This window comes from Poecilia formosa, unplaced genomic scaffold (assembly GCF_000485575.1).
Source record: "Poecilia formosa unplaced genomic scaffold, Poecilia_formosa-5.1.2 Scaffold77, whole genome shotgun sequence".
NCBI lineage: Eukaryota > Metazoa > Chordata > Actinopteri > Cyprinodontiformes > Poeciliidae > Poecilia > Poecilia formosa.
In genome coordinates, this window is record NW_006800016.1 from 1,977,731 (window position 1) to 1,999,054 (window position 21,324).

Sequence of the window (21,324 nt, forward strand, 5' to 3'; positions counted from 1 at the left end):
GTGATGCTTAAAGATAACAACCAAAACATTAAGATAAAACATCAAACATAACTGATAAATACCTAGAGTGTGATTAATTTTAGATGAATAACGTTGATCGTTTTAATTCAAAGTTAAATGTATTTGTAATTTATTAATGTTCATTCTCAGTGGAACCCATGAAATTAAATGCAACAACTCTAGTTTGTCTTGTTCCCTTCAAAGTTTTGTATTTAAAACAAAAATCTTTAATTTACCTGAATATGGAAGGAACCTGGGAGCAAAATTTAAACGGTGGGTTAATGTCGCCCTCAAGTGATCACAGTTGACATTGCAACAGTAATTTATCTTTTTGCTTTCATGTGATTTTGAAATGTTTAAAATCCAATAAAAAAAGGTTTTTACTATGTTCTGTTAAGAAATAGTGGAAATACTGTCTAGTGTCATTTATAAAATTAAGTATTAAAACATTTTTACAGCATTACACTACTTATGTGATGCCACATTGAAAACAGCGATCAATATTTAGGGAAAAAAAGTGGGACTAATGTAAATAATTCTTAAACACTGATGAAAACCATTCCAATTCCCCAAATACAAAAGAGAAATATTAGATTTTTCAGCATAACCTAACTATTCAAGATGGTCTTTGTGTTATTTATTTAAAATTTATTTCTTTGCTGTGTATGGCATGTCTTTGAGTCATTTCTGTTTTTATGTAACATATATGTATGCAACGGTACCAGAAGTAGACCTACAATGCCTGACAACATTCAGCATTTTTTGTCATGCTACAACCTCCTTCAGTGTATTTTAGTGGGATTGTATGTACTAGACCAGCTGAAAAAATAGAAGTGAAGTAGAAGAAAAATTAAACATGGATGAAGAAGGTTTTCCACAAATAAAAATCTGAAAAGTGTGGCACACACATGTATTTAGCCTTCTAAATAAAATCCAAAAAACTCCTTTTGGCAAACCTTGAAAATGCATGCTCTCAGACAGTTGTCAATACGAAGTGCCTGACTTTGGGCAGAGAGTTTTTAGGTGTAAAGCGGGTATGGATATTAAAATTAGAAAACAATTTATCACATTCATTCCACTTAAACGGTGTACTAGTTTGTGTCACTTTGTCAAATAAAGTCCAGATGCACTGAAGTGATATTTGTACTCGCAGAGTGAAAAATAAGGTGTGTATTTATATGTAAAAATAATAATAATAAAAAAGAGGTTTGATTTGATCCCAGTGGTTCGCATTTTGTGTCTAATGGGATTGTTGTGAAAACAAGAACCCTTATTGATCGGCCCTGATGACAGCACGTCGCGGCTGCTTATTGGCTGATACATGAGGACGGAACCATTCACCGAGCTGAGAGATATGACGGATTAAATACAACCAGAAAGAATTAGGTTTTGGGTTTCACTGCGGATTAGGGCCACGTGCCTCTGTTACGTGATTGGATTACAAATCTGGGCAATTTTACGAGAAATTAGCCTGATAATCTCACAGAGTGAGCGACGCAGCATCCCGGCCCATCTCTGTGAAAACAGAGACAAACGGCATCAGAAGATGACTGCGTGACGCTGCCATGGATGAATCCGCAACCATTAACACATTCAAACAGAAATGAGGACCAGCCTCGACCGTTCTTCTTCCGTTTAGTGTTCGCGTATCACCTCCTGCTTCATTGTTAGTCATGGTTTTGTTGCGGAGCTTCGTGCGGCTGACGGTAATGCTATGCCAGAGCGGATGGTGGGGAGTCGCGTCGAGCCCCACCGACGAAGGAGCGCTTCGCACCGGCCACGGCGACCACGGAGAGCCGGGCCATCAGGAGCATCACAAGGATTCCTACAGCACATTCGCCTCCGAGTTTCTGGAGTCCAGATATTTGTCCGATGACGGTAAGGATCTGGTTCTCTTTGGATGAAATCCAGGAGGGTATACGTGAAGAAAAATGTGAGCCTGCTGGGCCTACTAGGTTAAGAAAACCAAAAAGGGGAAACGTGCTTTGTGATGAGTGTAAAGGCTGTTCAGCACCTAGGCCAGCTCCCTGCTGATCCAGTCTCCTCCTCACCCACACCTACCACACTCAGCAGATGGCCTCTCCTCATTTGGCCCAGTTTATCATTAGAAACAGATGATAGCTGTTTTGTTTACGTATCTTGCAGGTTATCCATTCCCCACAGCTCCACCAGTCGATCCTTTTGCCAAGATCAAAGTCGGCGACTGCGGAGTTACCAAAGGCTGCATAAGGTCAGAAACATCACAGCCATTCATCCTCTGTTTCTAAACTGATGTGCTGCTGCATTTTATGGGCGTCCTCTTATCAGAGCTATAGGGTGCCTTACTATAGGATCCACTCTCCTTAAATCCTTCCCACATTTGGTGAAATTACAATCACGTGCATTTTGTTAAGATTTTGTGAGCTAGAGCAACTCAAAGCAGAGTTAAAATTATACACACTTTATTTATTTTTAAATAAATAAGACGTCAAAAAGTGAATCCAATATTTGCATCAAGTCCTGAGGCAAATCTTTGTACTACTGCTTTTGCTGGTACTGCTGCTGCAGCCATGGGGATTGGTTAGGGGAGGAGAATTTCTCTTTCAACTTGCACTACAGAAGACTAGAATGTATCCCATTTTTATAGATACCTCAAGGTCAGTCTGACTGGATTAAGAGTGTCTGTGAAAAGCATCTTTCAAGTCTTTCCAAAAATTGTCAAGTAGATTGAGGTCTGAGCTTTGACTGGTTCATTTTAACACTGACTATGCTTATATCTGAACCTTTTCAGATATAAATGAAATATCTGGCTGTGTGTTTTGGGTTTCTGTCCTGCTGGAAGATAAACCTTCACCCCAGTCTTATATGTTTTTGCAGTCTCTAACACCAAATTACGCTCAGGTGAAATCCAATTATTTGTTGGCTGAAGTGACCTCTCAATTGATTTTACTGGATTTTATTTAGGGGTAGCAATTTTCCTTCCACTGGCACTTAACAACTATGATGTACTTTGTGTTTGTCTACCATATTAAACCCTGCTAAAATTTAATTTGTGTTGGTAAAGTGACAAAATGTGAAGAAGTCCAAAGAGTACAAACACTTTTCTAAGAAACTGTAAACCTAAAAATTCTTCGTAGTCTATTACTATGAATCTGAATAGGACGTATTCATTCGTTTAACAAAATGCCGGAGTTTATGTCAACCTTATTTCTGACAATACAAAACCTTTTTTGCAGAAGGTTTTGCATGTGTCTTTTCTGTTGACGGATACGTCCTGTACATGTGCAGGTACGGGAAGCCAGGGTGCGATGCAGAGACGTGTGATTACTTTCTGAGCTACCGCCGCATCGGTACAGATGTGGAGTATGAGATGAGTGCAGACACAGACGGCTGGGTCGCCGTGGGTTTCTCCTCTGACAAGAAAATGGTGAGAAGCTGTGCAACACCCGCGATCACTTCTCCTGTTTGTAAATGTTCATATTCATATTTGCTTTACTAATCAGAACATGCATTTTTTTTTCTAAAGTAACGTGTCAGAAAATAAATAGTTTGCTGTTTGATTAACCAGGTTTGTATTGACTGTATGATAATGAAAGGTTGAGAAACGGCAAACATTAAGCAATGTGTTAGACAAGTCAAGAAAGTTTTTTTTTTATCTTAGACATGTTTTTGTTTAAACATTTATTTAACAAACAAAAGTACAAGATATATGATTAATAGAACCTCTTTCTAGGACTTTCTCTCTCAAACGCAGTTCGAGAGGGTAAAAAAAAAGATACATTTTAGGGAAATTACAATAAGGACCATTGTAGAAGTACTGCAGATTAATCAGTGACTATAAAAGAAACATTCATGGTTCGGTCCATCAATGAATCTTGGCTTTCTACTTTGTGTACACCGTGCAGTTCATTCATCATGTAAAACACACAGTACACTGTTATTAAAAAATAAAAGAGTATTGTTGGAAGAGCTCAGTGCCTAAAGGCAGAGACTGGACTTCTACTGGAAACACATAATCCTCAAGTCGTCTGATGGTGCAGCATAAATAAACACATGAGCAACATCTTTGGATGCAACTTTGGTCACTCTACACCGTCTGTCACTTCATCTACAAGTGCTACATGAAGCTGTTTGTTGCTACTCCAGTCAGAAACTGTGGTGACTATGAAATACTCTCATATGGGCAGATTATGTGTGCTTTACTCACCTATTTACTCACTTTGCTTTGCTCTCCTTTTGAAGACTTTTGGCTCATCTTAGGGGAACGACAGGTTCCCAAAGCAACAGCTAATAAGGCACACTGTACTTCGTTAGTATAAAATAGCATGTATGTTAGCACTGAAAGTGTTTCATTGAAATATACTTAGACATTATTTACAAAGTACTTACAAATATTATTGTAATGTATTTATTTTGAGATTTGGTAAAGCTTCCTGAAATATACACGTATATTTTTTTATATACTGTGTATATTTTTTTTTACTTGTAAAATGCCTTGAGACAATATTTGTGGTGAATCGGCACTACAACAATACGCACATTAAATATGTTGATATAGTTTTTAAAGAATAATTGGCATCAGCTAAACCAGCATCATCAGTATCCTCAAATTACATCACCACTAAACAAATATTTTCTTCTCTCGATGAACCTTTCTGACGCAGGGTGGAGACGATGTGATGGGTTGCGTTCATGATGACAATGGACGTGTGAGAATCCACCATTTTTACAACGTCGGCCAATGGGCCAAGGAGATCAAGAGGAACCCGGCTCGGGATGAAGAAGGAATCTTCGAGAACAATCGGGTGACCTGCCGTTTCAAACGACCGTTGTACGTCCCGAGAGAGGAAACGCTGGTGGATTTGCATCTTTCCTGGTATTACCTGTTTGCGTGGGGACCTGCCATTCAAGGTACGTAAGAAGACCAAAACATCAGTCTGACTTCTTTACAAGAAATTCCAGCATAACATAGTCCCCACTTCACCAACAGGTTCCATCACAAGGCACGACATCGACAATCCTCCGGTCAGTGACCGCATGATCAGCATCTATAAGTATGAAGACATCTTCATGCCCTCCACAGCCTATCAGACCTTCAATTCTCCAATCTGCTTGCTGCTCATAGTAGCTCTCACCTTCTATTTGCTCATGGGGACACCATAATCAAGCACAGCCAATCACACTGGATAGGAGGGAGTTGATCGTGCAGCAATAAAAAAACTAAAATGTTGGTTGCCATAATGAAATGTATACTTTGCACAGATAAGGACTATCTTAGATGTATGGAACATGATAGATTATACAAGCATCTCTCATCTTGACAATTGAATAAACACATGTTATGGAGGAGAAATGTGCTTCAGATATCTGATAATAGAGTAGTTTCAAATTAAACAGTCTTTTTCAGCATCTTTTGATTTAGAAGACAGTGTTTACACAAGCCAATGAATAATCTGGTAGTCATTTCAGGATCCTGCTGTTTGCTCGCAACTTGTGTGGAAACTTCCTGGAATCCAAAGAGGGAAGAAAAATTACACGAAAGAACATCTTTCCTGTTCCCTCACAGTGTTTGTGTGGAGACAAGCCAACATCCTCCTCAGCCACAGCAGTGACTTGTTTATAAAAGCAGAGAAAACACAACTGACGATATTGTCTTACATAAGCAATATTTTATTGAACTGGTAATACTTTATTTCTGCATCATGCTGTTTATGTAGCATTTTAATCACACATTGATATTCCTAAAAAAATTAAGATGTTCAGGACAGAAAATAAAAAAAAGAAAGTTCAAGTATAAAATATAAAATAAAATCTTTTCTCTGTTTGAATCTATTGCCTTTTTTCCTCACACAGTACATGGCTTTGTAATATTTAAATGTACTCATAACAATGTGTGTTTAGCATTACAGGCTGCTTGAAACAGAATAGTTACACATCAACTTCTTTCCATTTCTACCTTATAACATTTTAACAGCTGTTAAAAAAATTGCTCAGTATTTTTTTTTTCTTTTTAATGAAGTCTGTTTCATCTTAAACTTAATTTCTTCTGATGTGAAAAAAGGTTTTGTTTTTGTGTGTCTGCTTAAATAGTTCTTTAGATAAACACCCAAAGAACGATAAAAAATTAATAATGAGGAAATGCTGAAGATTCCAGGGCATGTTTCATTTTCCTACATTTCCCATGTTTCCCTGGAACAGTCGCTATTTCTACGTCATATGTTTTCCTCCGTCACGCGGCAGAGCCGTTGGAAGGACTACCCGGAGCAGCAGCGCTGTCATGGCAGATGAAGAGGAGTCGGCGCCGGAGCCCGCCGCTGTCTCTCCCCCGGGCAGCCCTCACACGGGCCGGCCTCTCTCCGTTTCTTTCTCCGAGAGCGTCCAGCCGGCCGTCGGGATGATGAGCCAACTGCTGTCCCAGCCGTCCTCCCTGAAGTTTGACAAAAACATCAAGCAGGCCTTCTACAACACTGGGGCGATGATCTTCGTGGCTATCTGCTGCGGGGCGGCTGTCCTGGTGTACTTCATCCTGGAGGCCTTCCTCCGCCCGCTGCTCTGGGCAGTGCTCTGCGGCACCTTCCTCCACCCTTTCAAGCACTCCCTGGCTCGGCTCGGCCGCTCGTGGCTCAGCGGCCTGCAGGACACCGGGACGCCCATCGTCGTGGGGACCCTGCTGGTCCCGGTGTGGTGCGTCAACTACGGGGTGGAGGAAATGGGCAAGCTGGTACTAAAGAGGCTGACGGTGCTGCTGGTGATCGGGGCGGGGGCGCCGCTGGCTTACTTCCTCTACCTCTTCTGGAGTGTCATCGGCATGCAGGTGATCCTCGGACATGTCTGCTGGGTCATCGGGGTCCTGCTGGACTGTTTCCACGTTGTGTGGGTGAGTTAACGCGCAGATTCATCGGAGCAGTTCCTCCCGTCACGGTTCAGACAGAAAGCCTGTTGTCAGTCAGGGTGAACAAGTTCAGCTTCATCAGCTGAGCTCAAATTATTCCAAGAAATTCACATTTCTCTTCCAACTTGGTCAAAAACAGTGAAGAAACACGTTATTATTACTTTATTAATCCCAGAGGAGAGTTAGATACCGGCAATACACTTTTTTTCTTTATATTTTTTGGACTCTGAATGCATTTTTCTATTAAGTGTATTACCAGAAAAGAGCAGAAAAAATTCCAGCCCATTATCTCTAAAGGTTTTTGAGATTTTGGGGGGTGTATCTTGCCACAAACCCACCTTTGAGTGGAAAAAGATGGGGTTTTTGAAAGCCGATTACTTAAAAAATAAATTAAATTGACACTTATTTGTAATGACATTCTTTAAATATATATAAATCATATTGAAAAACATGAATATGTACAGTATAAATAGCTTACTTTAAAAATGAAGATTCTTTAAAAAATGTAATTTTGAAAAATAAATTTCAATCTTTACCCTGACAGCAGAGATGGCATGTTTGGGATACGATATAAAAAAATATGTATGTTGAAACCAAGCTCCAAAAGCTATTTTGCCCATCCTGCTATGTGGTCTTAACAGGCTCAATTTTTTGTAGGGGTCTGGGACTGTTCAATAAAGATTTATTAGGCCGCAAAACTGCTTCCAAAGCTAATTTGACCGATGGAAAAAAAATTCAAAAATTGACAAAATTAAGTATTTTTTGATCACTCCCCAAACTTGTATTTTTCATCAGATTTCAATAAAACTTCTCTACTACAGATGAATTAGGCTGCTAAATAACATAAAGGCATCCATTTTGGCCATCTTTAATAGTTTCCTTGATATTGCTGGTATGAAATAGGGATTTTTTGTGTTTCTTAAAAAATCTAATTTTAGAGAATTTTTGACTTGCACCAAAATGTTTATTTTTTTATGCATTTCATTGAAACTTCCTTCCTAGATGTCAATTAGGCTGCAGCATCATATAAAAACATTTATTTATGGCTATCTTTAGTAGTTTTTTTTTCTATATTGTTGGGAGAAAATATAGATTTTTTTTTAGATTTCTTTTTTTATGGAAAATTCCCTACTACCGACCATCTGAAAAAGTGCCAAAGAAAGTACAGTTTATTATAAAAAGTGTCTAGAATTTATCATTTTAGTATAGATACAGTCACTTCAACATGCCGCCGCCCACATAATGATGCCCTGGGTGGTTGCCCATGCCTCCCATATCAGAAACCACCACTGAGCATATCTGCTAACGCGCTTCATGTCCTTGTTGCACAAATTGCATAAAATCAGCACAAACCTAAACCACACAAATACAGGTCATCATGCATAATTCCCGTGGCCCATAAAAACAGCGGATCTAATCCGCTTTTTTAAAATTATTAAACACCGGTACCTATTATAATGGGCAGAAATGTAAAACAGTTATGTACAGCCTCTTAGTTTTATATCAGAAAATAATACAAAAAGGGCCATAGGTTACTGTTTGGGCACATTTAATTATAAAATATTCGCACTGAAAAATAAACGTGATTTTTAAAAGTGTATTTGTTTTAATCAGATTCTTAAAACATGATAACCTTGAGCAAAAGTACAACAGAATTACTGTACTTCCACAGAACTTTTTTTTTCTTTTTTTTACCATTTTCTAAGTGCTTTTATGTAAAGTAGGAACAAACTGACGTTCTTACTCCTGTTAAGATAAAATATTGTACATCACAATGTAACAGTTCACTTTTTCTGTTAATATTTCAGTAGAGAAAACGCAAAGATGTGGAAATAGTAACTAAATGAAGTAATAAATTGGTTTTAGCTTCTTCTGTGCTGTGCTCTTTTAATTTACCTGGCCCTGCTTATTATACATACAATAACATAAGCTTTTAGCATATAGTTCATACGTACTACTGTAAGTAAAAAAGTTTTAGATCAGCCTCTCTTCAGACTTAATGACCATCATAAATTACATAAAATATGATCTTGGATGCCTCAGCATAAACAGTTGACTCAATTACACGATTTAATTTGCTTGTTGCCTGATCTAATTTTCTGTATTTTCAGTGTCTGACTGATCAAAAATCTTATTATTCCAAACCTGCCCCACAAACAAATCCAAATTAGATTAAATGTTCCTTAGGCTCTGTGGTGAGTTTGAATATGTCTGGCTATGGATAGAAAGTGGAACACTGGTGCTGTGAAAAAGTATTTATAACAACAAACTTTGATAGATGTGTTTATAGAGAAAATCTATTAATATTAATAGATGGAATAATAGAACTTGAAGCCTTAGAGTGAACTTAAATGAGCCAAGAAATCTCAAAATGTCTTGTTTGTTTTATTGTTTTGCTCCTTTAGGTGTGCAGTGTCGTGTTTGGCTACTTGCTGGCCGTCTGTCTCAAGTGGAGTCCCCAGACTGAGTGCTACCTGAGAGCCATGGCGCTTCCCGTCTGGGCTGTTCTGCTCTTCTACATCGGTGAGTCTGGACCTGCTCAGGCACATTTTCACATTTTTTTACACAAACTGCCTCTTTTTCCCTCTGCGGTTTGGCGGTATGAGGGGAATTTAATCTCCCACATCTCACCCGAGTGCAAGAGGCGTAAGAGAAAGTCTTGTCCCCACACGTCCCCTGGACTGAGCATGTGTGGAGTCGCATAGTAAGATGAGGAAGTCTGGCTGTATTTTTAGCACACTTCTAAGGTTAGAAAGCACTGTTGACCTTCAAGTGAGAAATATTAAAAGTGACTACAAGCTGTCCAGAAGTGGTAGCAGCATTGTTGTAGTGTTGCCAGCTCAAACAGAGCAAAACCACTGCCTGAAAACTCACATTTTTTTTAAATCAAACTCATGACTGAAACAGGTTTCTCTGTGTTTTGATCACTCACATTTCTCTTATCTGATTTCAGTTTCTCTGACCGGGTCGTGGAGGGTGCCGATATTTATGGTGGTGGTGGCGCTCCTCATTGTGGGCTCCCTGGAGAAACCCCCTGTTCCAGGAAAAGGTGAAGTCGTATGTGCTCAAATATACTTCCAAATATGGCAAACAAGAGGAAGGAAGTCATTTAAATACAGAAGACCGACTGAGAAAATGTGTTGATTTGATGGTCATCAGAGATAAGTCAGGGCGTTCTTCACTTTCTGTCTTTTCAACTCGCATACACTTCGTCTTCTTCTTTAGTGATAACAGTACTATTAACTATTACAGAAATAAACGTGTTCTAGAAAAACGTGCAGATGCTCATTTGGAAAGAATCTTTTTGAGTAGCTTTGTGACAGTGATGAGGTCTCGTACTAAAATAACTTGGTATGAATTTGTCCTCCTGGTTGGTCAAGCACAGCCAGACCTCAGATTACGTTACAGCAGCTAGATACTTGGCCAACAGCGGGGTTTTGTGAAAGCAAACGAAAGGAGGCAGTTTGGACAATTGACTTCAGTGAAGACGTAAAGTCCTATTAAAAAAATGCACAGAAAATATTCACAGCTTGGTTTTCAGTGATCTCTGCCTGTGCTTGTTCCTTTTCTCGCCCCACAGGAGAGCTGCCGGGACAGATGCTCTCGCTGGCTGCCAACACGATTTTCATGGCCATTTCCTGCAGCAACCTGCAGCCAAAAGCAGAGTCCAGTGAGGCTTCCAGCACAGGTGGGGAAGCTCCTCTCCATCACCTAAACACCCAAACTTGCTTTAAATAGTGCTTTGTTTATTAATTAGTAATAATAATTAGGTAACCATAGAAGGAAATTAGTTGCCTTTGATTTTATTTAGTGGCATCAGAGTAAAATTGGCTGGAAACTTTTCTCGCTTTATTTTTCTTCCACCTACCCATCATGCACTTCTCTTTGCTGGTTTCTCACATAAAATCACATTAACATAATCTGTACGTTTGTGCTTTTTACATGGAAAAAAAAAGTACAGTGAACACTCAACATTTTACTTGTGTATTTTCTTTTTCCTTTTTTTTTATTTGTTTTTCTCCCTTCCTTCCTCTCGACGACGGGGTGCCGTCAGTAGGTCCCGTGCCCCCCACGCCGGGCTTCCCTCGCCCCCTAAAGTCCAGCCTCCAGCTGAAAGAGAAAAGCAGTCGGAAGTCCAGCGACATCTACTTCATCTTGCTGGTCTGGGCCATCGTGCTGGTCCAGATGTGGCTCAACTTCTGGATCCTCCAGCTGCTGCCCATCCCTGTGGCTGGTAACACGTAGACCGCACTCATCTGTCGTCACTTCCACATGGAAAGATCCCCTGTAGTTGCGTATTTTGCTACTCTGTTGCTTCAGTTTGGGTGTTGAAGAAGCTGATGGTCCGCTTTGGTGTGAAGAGCTTCGCAGAGCGGACTCTGAACTCGTGGTGGACCGTGTTGGAGAAGTTCGTATGGGAACGCGAAGAGGCCTTGTTGCCTGGACCAATCAAAGGCCTCGCTCAGTTCCTGCTGCGTGTTGACACCAAGGTAATGCATTCTGGTGGTATGTAGTTACTTTTTATTCTGTGTTGATCACCTGAAATGATCACAAAGCGAAACGTTATATTTCACCGGTACACATTTTGATTTTTCAAACTGTTTAGTGGTCACTTTATCTACAGAAGGTCTTCAGTGGTTAATAAATCAAAAATGTGCTGGGTATCTGCGAAAAGAGTTGCCCATTTAACCCTCGTTCTTAGATTGGAGCCTTTTCACGGGCCTCTTAAATGTTTCACAAAGCAAGTACGTAAGAAACTCACAATAGGCATGTTTAATATGTCAGATATTGTCCAAAACTACATTCTGGTTTTGGAAATAGTTTCAGAGTTAAACACCTCAAAACATATGAGGCTAATGTAATGCTAGTTTTTATGTTTTGCTAGAATTTGCACATTTTGTAGACTGTAAATGACCAGTTCATGTTTGTAGGAGTCTAAAATCTGTAGATTCACATTAAACAGAACACAGTGCATTTTAAATTACTTTTAGGATTAGAAAACTGCAGTAGGAATTTTCAAACATAAGCATTTGTCCTGTGCATGCTTAAAAGACTTTTCAGCTTTAAGAAACAGCAAAGTATCATCAGTTTTACACCTTCACAAGTGACATCGATGACACTGTGGTTTCTCTTGACAACAGATATTTAGTCTAAACAGATGTCTCTTCAGGACAACCTTTTGTTTCCACGCATCAATCAGACTCGACACACAGAGCTACAGTCTCCTGCAAAGTAACATGCTGCTCCTGCTGGCAATGTTTCCTTGCTGTTCAGTTTTCTCAATTGCTGGGCTAATGTTAGCATAGCATGTTTCCTCTCTTTTTTGTGACAGAACTTGTTAATTCAGCTGGCGATACGCTAATGGGGCTCTAGGTAATGGTGTAGGGACAAAATGTGTTTATTGTGAGTTTACTTTCCTACGTGAACAGCTACGTGCTTTGCTTTGAACTTTAATTAATTTGTTGACTAGCGTTTCAGCTCATTTTTGCAAAGCATGTGATAGTTTTGCAAAACATGCACTCAAAAATAGATCGTGATTAAAACGCCCAATCAAGCAAATTGAAGCCACATGAGTTACCGTCGTCACTGAGTTGAGTTTAGTCAGGGAACTCTGATCCAGTCAAATAAGGACATCCCAAAAAATAGATTTGAGCTTTATTTTTATGAGTCCGGTTGTAACTGAAGACTGAAAAACCTGGGTTACGACCACTGGTATTCATCTTTAATGCAGCCAGTTTAATTTTCAGGCTGTACAAGTGAGTTTACCTTGATTGAAACCTTTATAGATAACTCTACACTCAGTGGTGCCTTGTAGCTACTGATTTGCCATTAAGACTCAGTTTCAGACTCTCAGAGTTATTTCCAGCAGCTGCTGTTGTGGAAAGTTTTAATACACCGACTGTGGATGAAGCAGCCAGCGCCAACTGGAGGAGATGGTGAAGTTAGACCTAAAAATAGAGCTGAATGGGGGGCGAAGTTTGGCAGAATGCTGATCAAATGAACAGAAACAGTTTAAATTGAGATTGTCACGCTTGCTGGTTGTTTTCTTTGCACTGTCGGATTGTATTACCGGTAATGTTCGGTGTCTCCTACAGCATTAGAACGAACACTGTAGACGTTTTTATCACAGATCACTTTTGTGGCATTGGATGCGGCTGTGTGTTTGCACCCGACCCTCTGTGTACAGCCTTTTATGAGATCCTGCCTGCTGCAGTGTGTCCACTCACTGCTTGCACCCAAACAGAGGATGTCTTCTTGTCTTATGGGGGGCGGAGAGGGCATGAGGCGACTGTTGCACATATCTCTCCAATAACAATCTTCCCAATGTCTCTTTGTCTCCTCCCCCAAGCTCTGGCATTGGCTTAACAAGCAGGTAATAAGTGCTTGTGTGTGAGAGAGCACGAGGGTAAAGAATTAACCTCCGTCTTCATGTTGGTGTGTGTGAAGGAGTGAACACACCTGTTAGCTGCTTGGACTGGCTTCTTTTTTTATCCTGCTCCATCCACTGTCATCTCCCTGTCATCTTTGTTTGTTACCTCGCTGCTTTCCTGCTTCCTGTGTTTTTTTTTTGTTTTTTTTGTTTTTTTTGTTTTGCAGGAAGCTGCAGTGGGGAGGTGGAGGTGGTACTTGTTGCCCCCGTCCCCACATACGCTCCCCACCCTCTCGCCACCATCTGTATCTTCCCTGCTTTGATCCAGCTGGCAGATTTGTTTTGAGAGACTGTGTGAGCTGCATGGAGAGATGGCTGATGTAAAGAAAGCGGAGAGGAGTTGGGAGGAGAGGAGTGTTTTTGATCTGCGGGCTCAGAAAGATGATGTTTTAATCATTATGACGCTTCACTCTGAGAGGCTCTGTGAGAGTTTAGGGCTTTAAAGCGCATGCAGTAAATTGTGTGATGGTCAAAAGCTTCTGTTACCATCCGAATAAATTCATTTTGTAACGGAGATAATAAATTTTACTCAAGACATGACTGCCTATCTGAAACATAGAGCTGTTTTAGGTCATTTTGTTTGAGGCAGACGAAGATTAAGATGTCCTCTGAAACCATTAGTCGTGATGAATTGATATTTGAAATAATTTATCAACTAATTTAGTAACTGATTGATTGTTAACTGGAATGTACAGACTCAAAATAGGGAATTTGCTGAAAGACCAACTTGCTCAGAGCAGTAATTAGGCAAAAACTCTACAAAGAATATATACATTTTGCATTTAAAATAAAACAAAAAAAGACCTTAATCTGTGAATCTGTTACCCAGAATTCCTGTAGTGTACGTTTAAGATTCAAATTCTGTAAAAGAAAAAAAAATCACATTAGCTCCTTTTCTATCCAGCTATTCACCAGTTTATCTAAAAATAGTCAACAGATTAACTGTTTTGATGTTTATTGATATTTTACGTAGGTTTTTTTTTCTGCCCTGAATGAAAATCTTTGTAAATTGTTCTATGTGTGAATATGCTACTGCATTAAACTAATCATTTATTTCTACCAGAGACGTTTCGAAATATGTGAAAGGTGCTGTTTTGTATCAATTCTTCAGTTGATTCAAGTTAAGCGTCAGTTTCTTCTAACAGGAACACGACTTGTTTAAAACTGTGGTCTAATTTAAACCCCGTTAGTGGCTTTGTGTATTCCGAGTCAGACATTCACTAAGAGTCTGTTGCTCTGAATATAGTATCACTACTGCAGTACTTTAAATTTGCACTAGATTTATGAGCGACTAGAAGAAATCTATATCATTAGGAACTTAATTTACAGCTTTAACCCTTTTTCATATGTGGTGAGTGTGTCCTTTTTGTAATAAAATTTGGTTATTGGGTTTAATTCACCTCAGTTTGCCAGATAAAGGTTTACATCTGTAAATTTGCAGCTGTAGTGCAGCAGCTCCTGTACTGACCGCTGCATCATTAACCGTTCATGTAACAATGCACTGATGCGTCAGGACATCTAACGGCTTCCTCCACTCATTTGCTGTGGACTTCAATAAGTTTAATACTTTCTGAGAGGAAATGTGATGATCAATGGAAACACCTGAGAAACCTGAGTTTAAAACCCAAAAATCTGGAAAATAAATGAATCCTTTTGTATCTGAAGTATTTCTTTTTTCTTTTCTTTTTTTTACACATGTGCTGTTACGCGTATGTGGGGTGTAAAACGGAGAGACCGACAGCTTCAAGATAAAGAGTTGTTAGATTTGGATCTGAGAGTCTAATGGGGTAATTGAACAAAAACAAAACGTTAAAATATAGTTTTTTGTCCTGAGCGATCTCATTACAGGATCTCTCCACAGTCGGGGACGCTTCCATAATAAGATCTTCATGATTCTTGGCTAAAGTCACAACTATTTACCAGCTCCTGAATCGGATTAAAAGTACGATCCATTTGATTTAGCCCTTCCCGGCTGGAATAACACACAGCTGATAAAATGTGGTTGAACCAACTGGTTTTAAAAGCAGAAATCAGCTGAATCTGAAGATTGTAACTTGAGTTTAAGAGCATGCATTTTATGTTTCCAGACTTGCACACTGCAGGCTTAATAAATCAGCCACCTTTTATCTTTGGGTTTAAAACCTGAAATGGGGAAGACGCAGGTTTCTCCGTGTGTCTGGTCACTGTGGCGTCGAACTCTGCTAAAGTATCTTCTCCGTCTCCTTGCCAGATGATCGTGTGGCTGGAGCGATCGCTGGACAAAATCATCAGCATCTTCATCATCTTCCTCCTGGTCACAGGGACTCTGCTCATGGCTCTTCTGCTCACTGCTATGGTCAGTTTTTGTTCTGTATTTAACTCTCACACTTATCACGTCCAAACGTCTCCCTGGATTCCAAAGCAGCTTCATCTCACTCCTTAGGTTCATCACGAAAGCGCTCACATCGTTGAAGTTGCCAGTAACCTCATCAACGAGACTCTTTCCAACCATCCAGAATGGGCTAAGTAAGGCATTTTTTTTTTAAATCATCTATCTTTGCTTTTTTTTTTTAATGTTTCTACATTTAATGATTGTTTTTTTTTTCTTTCTTATGTTTCCTCCTCTAGTTTGCTTCCAGAAGCTCGTGTCGTGCAGAAAGCTCTGAATTCAGCTGCTACTAATGTCTATCAGCACGGGAGAGAATGGATAACACAGAAGGTTAGAAGGTTTTGGTTTATTCTAAATGTGAAAAAAAATAAATAAAAAAAATAAAGTCTGACAGGCTGAAGCTCAAGACAACTTTAACTTTGCGTTCAGCTTCAAAAGATGTTGGGGGATAAGGTGAACAACACAGCGATGATCGAGAAGCAGGTGTTGGAGCTTTGGGACCGACTTTACCACTCCTGGTTCGTGAAGGTGTGTGACACCAGCCGCCTGTTAATCTGCATGTTTTCGATTCGTATGTGGAATTATCATCGGCTCGTTGCTGCAGAACGTGACCCACAGCGGGCGGCACCGCGTGCAGAAGAACATGGCGCACAGACAGAACAGTTGGCTGGGGGACATCCTGGACTGGAAGGACATCGCCTCTTTCGTGCAGGAAAACATCGAGACGCTGCTGTCTGTAAGATCAGAATTTGTCTGAATTTACAGATTTATAATGTATTCGGATTGAACACGGCCTCCTCCTGCAGGAGTTTGTCTGAAGACCTTTGACGCATTTTCAACATGCATCTATTAAACCTGAAAAAAAAAATAAAATGAAACAACGGATGAACATGTAGAAAAACGCTCTTTAAAATACCAGGACATTTAAAAAAGGAAAACTTGATCCGCGCAGCTCTAATTTAACAGACTATTTGGAAATCCGGTTTCCCTCTGGATGCTCGTGTTTACCTTCTTCTTCTTCTTCTTCTTCTTGTCCTGTAGATCCTGGAGTCTCTGTGGGTGGTGATGAGCAGGAACGTCGGCCTCCTCTTCTCCACCACCACCACCCTCTTCACCGTGTTGTTCCACAGCGGCACGGCGCTGCTCAACTTTGCGCTGAGTCTGGTATGAATCACCGGGTGAACCAGCTCAAAAACACTCAGGGGAGCTTTTCCTCCTTTGATTTTCTGCTGCTGTTGGGCTTATGAAAGATGTTCCATCATCGGAAGAGTCTCAGCTCACACCTTCCCCCGATAACTAGACTTATTCCGACATAATCCGAAAGATTTACACACTGCAAAAACACAAAATCTTACAAAGTGCTATTGGTCTAGTTTCCAGTAGCCCAAAAATACAAATGTAGTTGTTTTTTTTTTTTTGCGGTCTGTTTGATAGATAATAAGATCGTTTTTGCAGTGTTAGGCCCATGAGCAGGTTTTTATTCAGCTCCGGTGCTGATGTGTGGTCTCTGCTGCCATGCAGGTGATTTTCCTCACCACTCTGTTCTACCTGCTGAGCTCCAGCGGCGAATACTACAAACCCGTCAAATGGGTCATCAACCTGACGCCGCTCTCGCAGCCCGGACCCTCCTCCAACATCATCGGCCAGTCCGTGGAGGAGGCCATCAGGTTTGCGTCGCGGCTGCGAATAATAATGAGACACGAAAGACCTTCCTTCACGTGGATGACGGTCGATGTTTGCGTTACAGAGGGGTGTTCGACGCCTCCTTCAAAATGGCGGGCTTCTACGGCCTCTACACCTGGCTCACTCACACCATCTTCGGCATCAACATTGTCTTCATTCCCTCCGGTGAGTCCGTGCGTTTGCAGCAGATTGCGGTGTTGTTATTACCAAAACGCTCGGTGCTGAGTGGCTCTTTCGTTGCCGGCCCGCAGCTCTGGCCGCCATCTTGGGCGCCGTGCCTTTCCTGGGGACGTACTGGGCGGCGGTGCCGGCTGTGTGCGACCTGTGGCTGGCTCAGGGCGAAGGCGTCAAGGCCGCGCTGCTGCTCATCTGCCATCTGCTCCCGACGTATTTTGTGGACACAGCCATCTATTCGGATATATCGGGGTATGTTTGCATGCACGGCTCTGAAAAAAAAAAAAACCCCAAAAAAACCTGATAAACAAATCCAGATCTGGAACTTTATGGCTGTAAAATGCAAATATTGCAGCAGATGTTTAACAAAGTTTTTTTTTTTTTTTATTTGAAAGGGACTTTCCTAATTAAATAAAGGTCAAACTAAAAATTTATTTGTTTATATTTTTACATAAACTGCTGCTTGAGAGAGTCCTAAAAAATAGCGTCTTGCAGAAAAGTGTTGACACCCTTCAGTTTATTCACATTTTGTCACGTTGCATATTTAGGTATGTAAATTAACCTAAAAATAAGAATAGTTGTCCTCTTCCTGGCCTTAAAGGTTTGCTCAAAAACATTAATGAACAAACAGCATCATGAAGACCATGGAGAGCAGACAGGGGTTTAGGAGTAACTTTGATTTCAAGTTACTGAGAAAAACAAAACTAAACAAAAACAGACATTCATTCTCCAAATCGTTCAAAATGAATTACAACCTGCTTTAGTGTTCATCTCCATACGTTATACATTTTTTAAAGTGTCGGTTCCTTTTCTCAGGGGCGGCCATCCGTACCTCACAGGCCTGGCAGTCGCAGGTGGAGCGTACTATCTTGGCCTGGAGGGGGCGATAATCGGCCCCATCCTCCTCTGCATCCTGGTGGTGGCAGCAAACATCTACAGCGCCATGCTGATGAGTCCCAGCTCTGCACTTCCCACACCAGTCCAGCCGAACTGGCCCACACACCCCATGAGGTACACACGCACACACCTACAGCTGATTAAACCATCCCAATTTAACCGGTTCTTCCTTCATTGTCCTCTCGTCTTGAAGGACCTTTGCAGAGTCCACTCCCTCCGTGCTGAAGACGACCTCTGACTCAAAGTGAGGGTGTGTATCCCTGCAGAACGTCACACGGGTCAGGGACTCGCTTCCCGCCTGGCAGGCTCCAGAAGCTCGACCCGGACCAAGAAGAAGAAGAGGAGGAGACGCTGCGATTGCCGGCGCTGTCCCAGAGCGTCCCAGAGCCAGCAGGCATCCTGATCCCAAATCCGGAGCAACTCCAGCACTCTGCGTTTCCGATGAGAAGTCAATTTCCATCACCTTTCAGAACTCAGTGCCTAATTTATTTTGTAATATTGAACCAAAAAAAAAAAAAAAAAGTATTAATTCCAGGGGTGGTTCCTTGTAAGATGATATATTTTTGTCTCCAAAGCCCCNCCTTTCAGAACTCAGTGCCTAATTTATTTTGTAATATTGAAAAAAAAAAAAAAAAAAAAAGCCTAAAATGTTTCAGTGGTTCCTTGTAAGATGATATATTTTTGTCTCCAAAGCCCCTGATGGCTTTGTTTTGCTGCTGTGGCTGCGCAGCGTTTGGACTCCCTACCTCTTCTCTCAGGGAGTCTGAAGGTCCAACCAGGACCAAGAAAATGAGCTTTGATGGTTTATTTCTTTCTTAATTTAACGAGCTACTCAAGTTTCAGTGATTCTAGCTGTAATTTATTGATAGCCAGAGCTGCAACAGGACCCGGCTCAGTCTGCTGCGTTTAGTTTAATCATCTCCAGCGACTAGAGGTCCTATTTTCAGACAGTATACATCCCAGGAATGTAGGGTTTTTTTTTTTTAACACTTTTTATTTATTTATCTGAAGCTTAATGTTCTCAGCACATGCATGACCAAGCTTTAATCCTAAACCTGAGGCACAGCCGCCTCATCCTCCACTACTTCCACTCACTCTGCTAGGTTTCGGCAACTCTTGTCACGTTTTGAATGTGATTCACTTTACTGAGAATTTCAGCACTTTTAAAAATAAAGAAAAGTTGTTTACATCATTAGAGGCTTCAATAAGCAGGCGGTACAGATGTGTTGTGTTTGTACAGCGAGGTTAAACACTGATCATTCAGCTACTGTGTTAGCTACGTGAGGGAGGGGAGGAGTTGGACTAAAACTAACGGGCACAGAGTTTAACTCAAATATTGTATTTGTTTCTTTGCTACGGTTGCTGTGTTTTTTATTAATAACATGCACTGAATAAACAGTCTAAACCAATTTAAATTTAAACACAAAGTGTCAATTTCTTTTTCTGTTCTTTAAAACCGTAAAAGTCAAACTGGATAGAAACCGTCTGACATCAATTTTTAAACCTTTACGACTGATTTTCAACTGTATTTAGGTCTGGACTTTGATTAGGCCATTCTGACTCACTAATGTAATTTGAGCTAAGCTAAGCTATCATCTTATCAGAGCTTGCCAGTGTTAAAGGAAAACACTTTTTAAACTTGTAGTTAAGAAAAAGTGTAAATTAACTTAAATCATTAAAAATAAGTAAAAAAAATTGAAGTCGTCATTGTAGAACACAAAGTTTCTAACTCATTCAGAAAGAAAGTTGAAAACATTTAAACTATTTGAACAAGAGGAGCAGAGCTGAAACAATGCAAGTCTCCACAGGATTTCAGTGTGGACTTTGATTAGGCCATTCCAATACATTTGATCTAAACAACTCTATTTGCTCACAATCACTGACATTCAGTTAAACTCTGACCTGCTTCCTTGTTTCAGCTCAAGAAGCACATCCGCATGGCATGATGCTGCCATCACCGTGCTGCACTGCGTGGTTTGTGATGTGCAGTGTTACGTTTTCACCACCCAGTTTTTTAATCAAACTTGAGCTCCTTCTTCCACATGTTTACTGGGTCTTCTGCATTGTAACAAACTTCAAAAGAGCCGATTCTCTGATTAATGTTCAGTTTATCAGATCTGGTGGTTTAAGTGGGCGGCCATTTCCTGGTAGGTTTGCACACCCTTTACTTGTGACTTGTTTTTTCTAAAAGTGGCAGCTTGTCATTGCAGACCACAATTCTGACTTCTCAGGCATTTCGTTAGAGTTGATCAGAAGCTGTAAAGCACGTGACCAACCCAACTCTTCTTCTTTTTTTTTCTTTTTTAGACGACCAGAGTCTGAACTTCCCTCTGTGTTTGAGGGAGCTGAGTCAGACGGTGTCATCTGTTCTGCAAAGGCTTTACAGATTGTCGATGTGTCAGCGCAGCTCCAGACAGATGGACAGAATAAATATCAAATCTGTGAAATGCTCCAACAGAGGCTGCTGCTGAAGTCACACATCTTTCCAGAAGAAAAAAAAAAAATAGCTGGATGATTCACTCACTGCTGTCCCTGTCCTCGTAAAATTAATTAGATTTGCTGTAAATGTTTAAATGAAGCGGGGAATTATTTAAAGCAACATCCTGATGATCTCTGAACCTTCAGAAAGTCCTGAAGGGAACCACAGAGTCGGATCGGGCCTCGGTGAGCGGCTGAGATCTTTAAAGCAAGGAGGAAAAGGGGCAGAAAGCCGTACCATGTCTTTACTTCGGTTCTGACTTCCTGTTTCATACCAACCTTCATCATCCCAGGAGGTAACTTTTATTTTGCTTCTAATTTGTAGTAGGCATATTTGAGAACATTTCTGAACCGATTCTACTGAGTTTATGTGATTCAAGTACAACGAAGCTGAGATTTAAGACTTGGAAGCCTCTGATTTAT

General features: G+C 40.5%; 2 protein-coding genes across 5 annotated transcripts; both read left to right on the top strand.

The window, feature by feature from the left end:
- Positions 1-1,322: 1,322 nt before the first annotated feature.
- Positions 1,323-5,199, top strand: frrs1l (ferric-chelate reductase 1-like). Its single transcript, XM_007556226.2, has 5 exons — positions 1,323-1,878; positions 2,146-2,230; positions 3,268-3,406; positions 4,644-4,890; positions 4,970-5,199. Exons 1-5 carry the CDS (start codon positions 1,674-1,676, stop codon positions 5,140-5,142), a joined length of 849 nt encoding a protein of 282 aa, XP_007556288.1. The 5' UTR covers positions 1,323-1,673; the 3' UTR covers positions 5,143-5,199.
- Positions 5,200-5,794: 595 nt separating this feature from the next.
- tmem245 (transmembrane protein 245) lies at positions 5,795-19,833 on the top strand. Of its 4 annotated transcripts, none has more exons than XM_007556230.2 (18): positions 5,795-6,856; positions 9,277-9,394; positions 9,825-9,920; positions 10,452-10,559; positions 10,926-11,105; positions 11,192-11,361; positions 13,221-13,244; positions 15,532-15,636; positions 15,724-15,806; positions 15,909-15,999; positions 16,099-16,197; positions 16,274-16,405; positions 16,711-16,833; positions 17,191-17,336; positions 17,417-17,517; positions 17,604-17,778; positions 18,343-18,537; positions 18,617-19,833. In XM_007556230.2, the coding sequence occupies exons 1-18, from the start codon at positions 6,137-6,139 to the stop codon at positions 18,669-18,671; spliced, it is 2,721 nt and encodes a 906-aa protein (XP_007556292.1). In that variant the 5' UTR covers positions 5,795-6,136; the 3' UTR covers positions 18,672-19,833. The 4 variants fall into 4 exon arrangements, with proteins under 4 accessions (XP_007556292.1, XP_016528951.1, XP_016528952.1 ...); XM_016673465.1 differs by having other exon boundaries at positions 10,929-11,105; XM_016673466.1 differs by lacking the exon at positions 13,221-13,244.
- Positions 19,834-21,324: the final 1,491 nt, after the last annotated feature.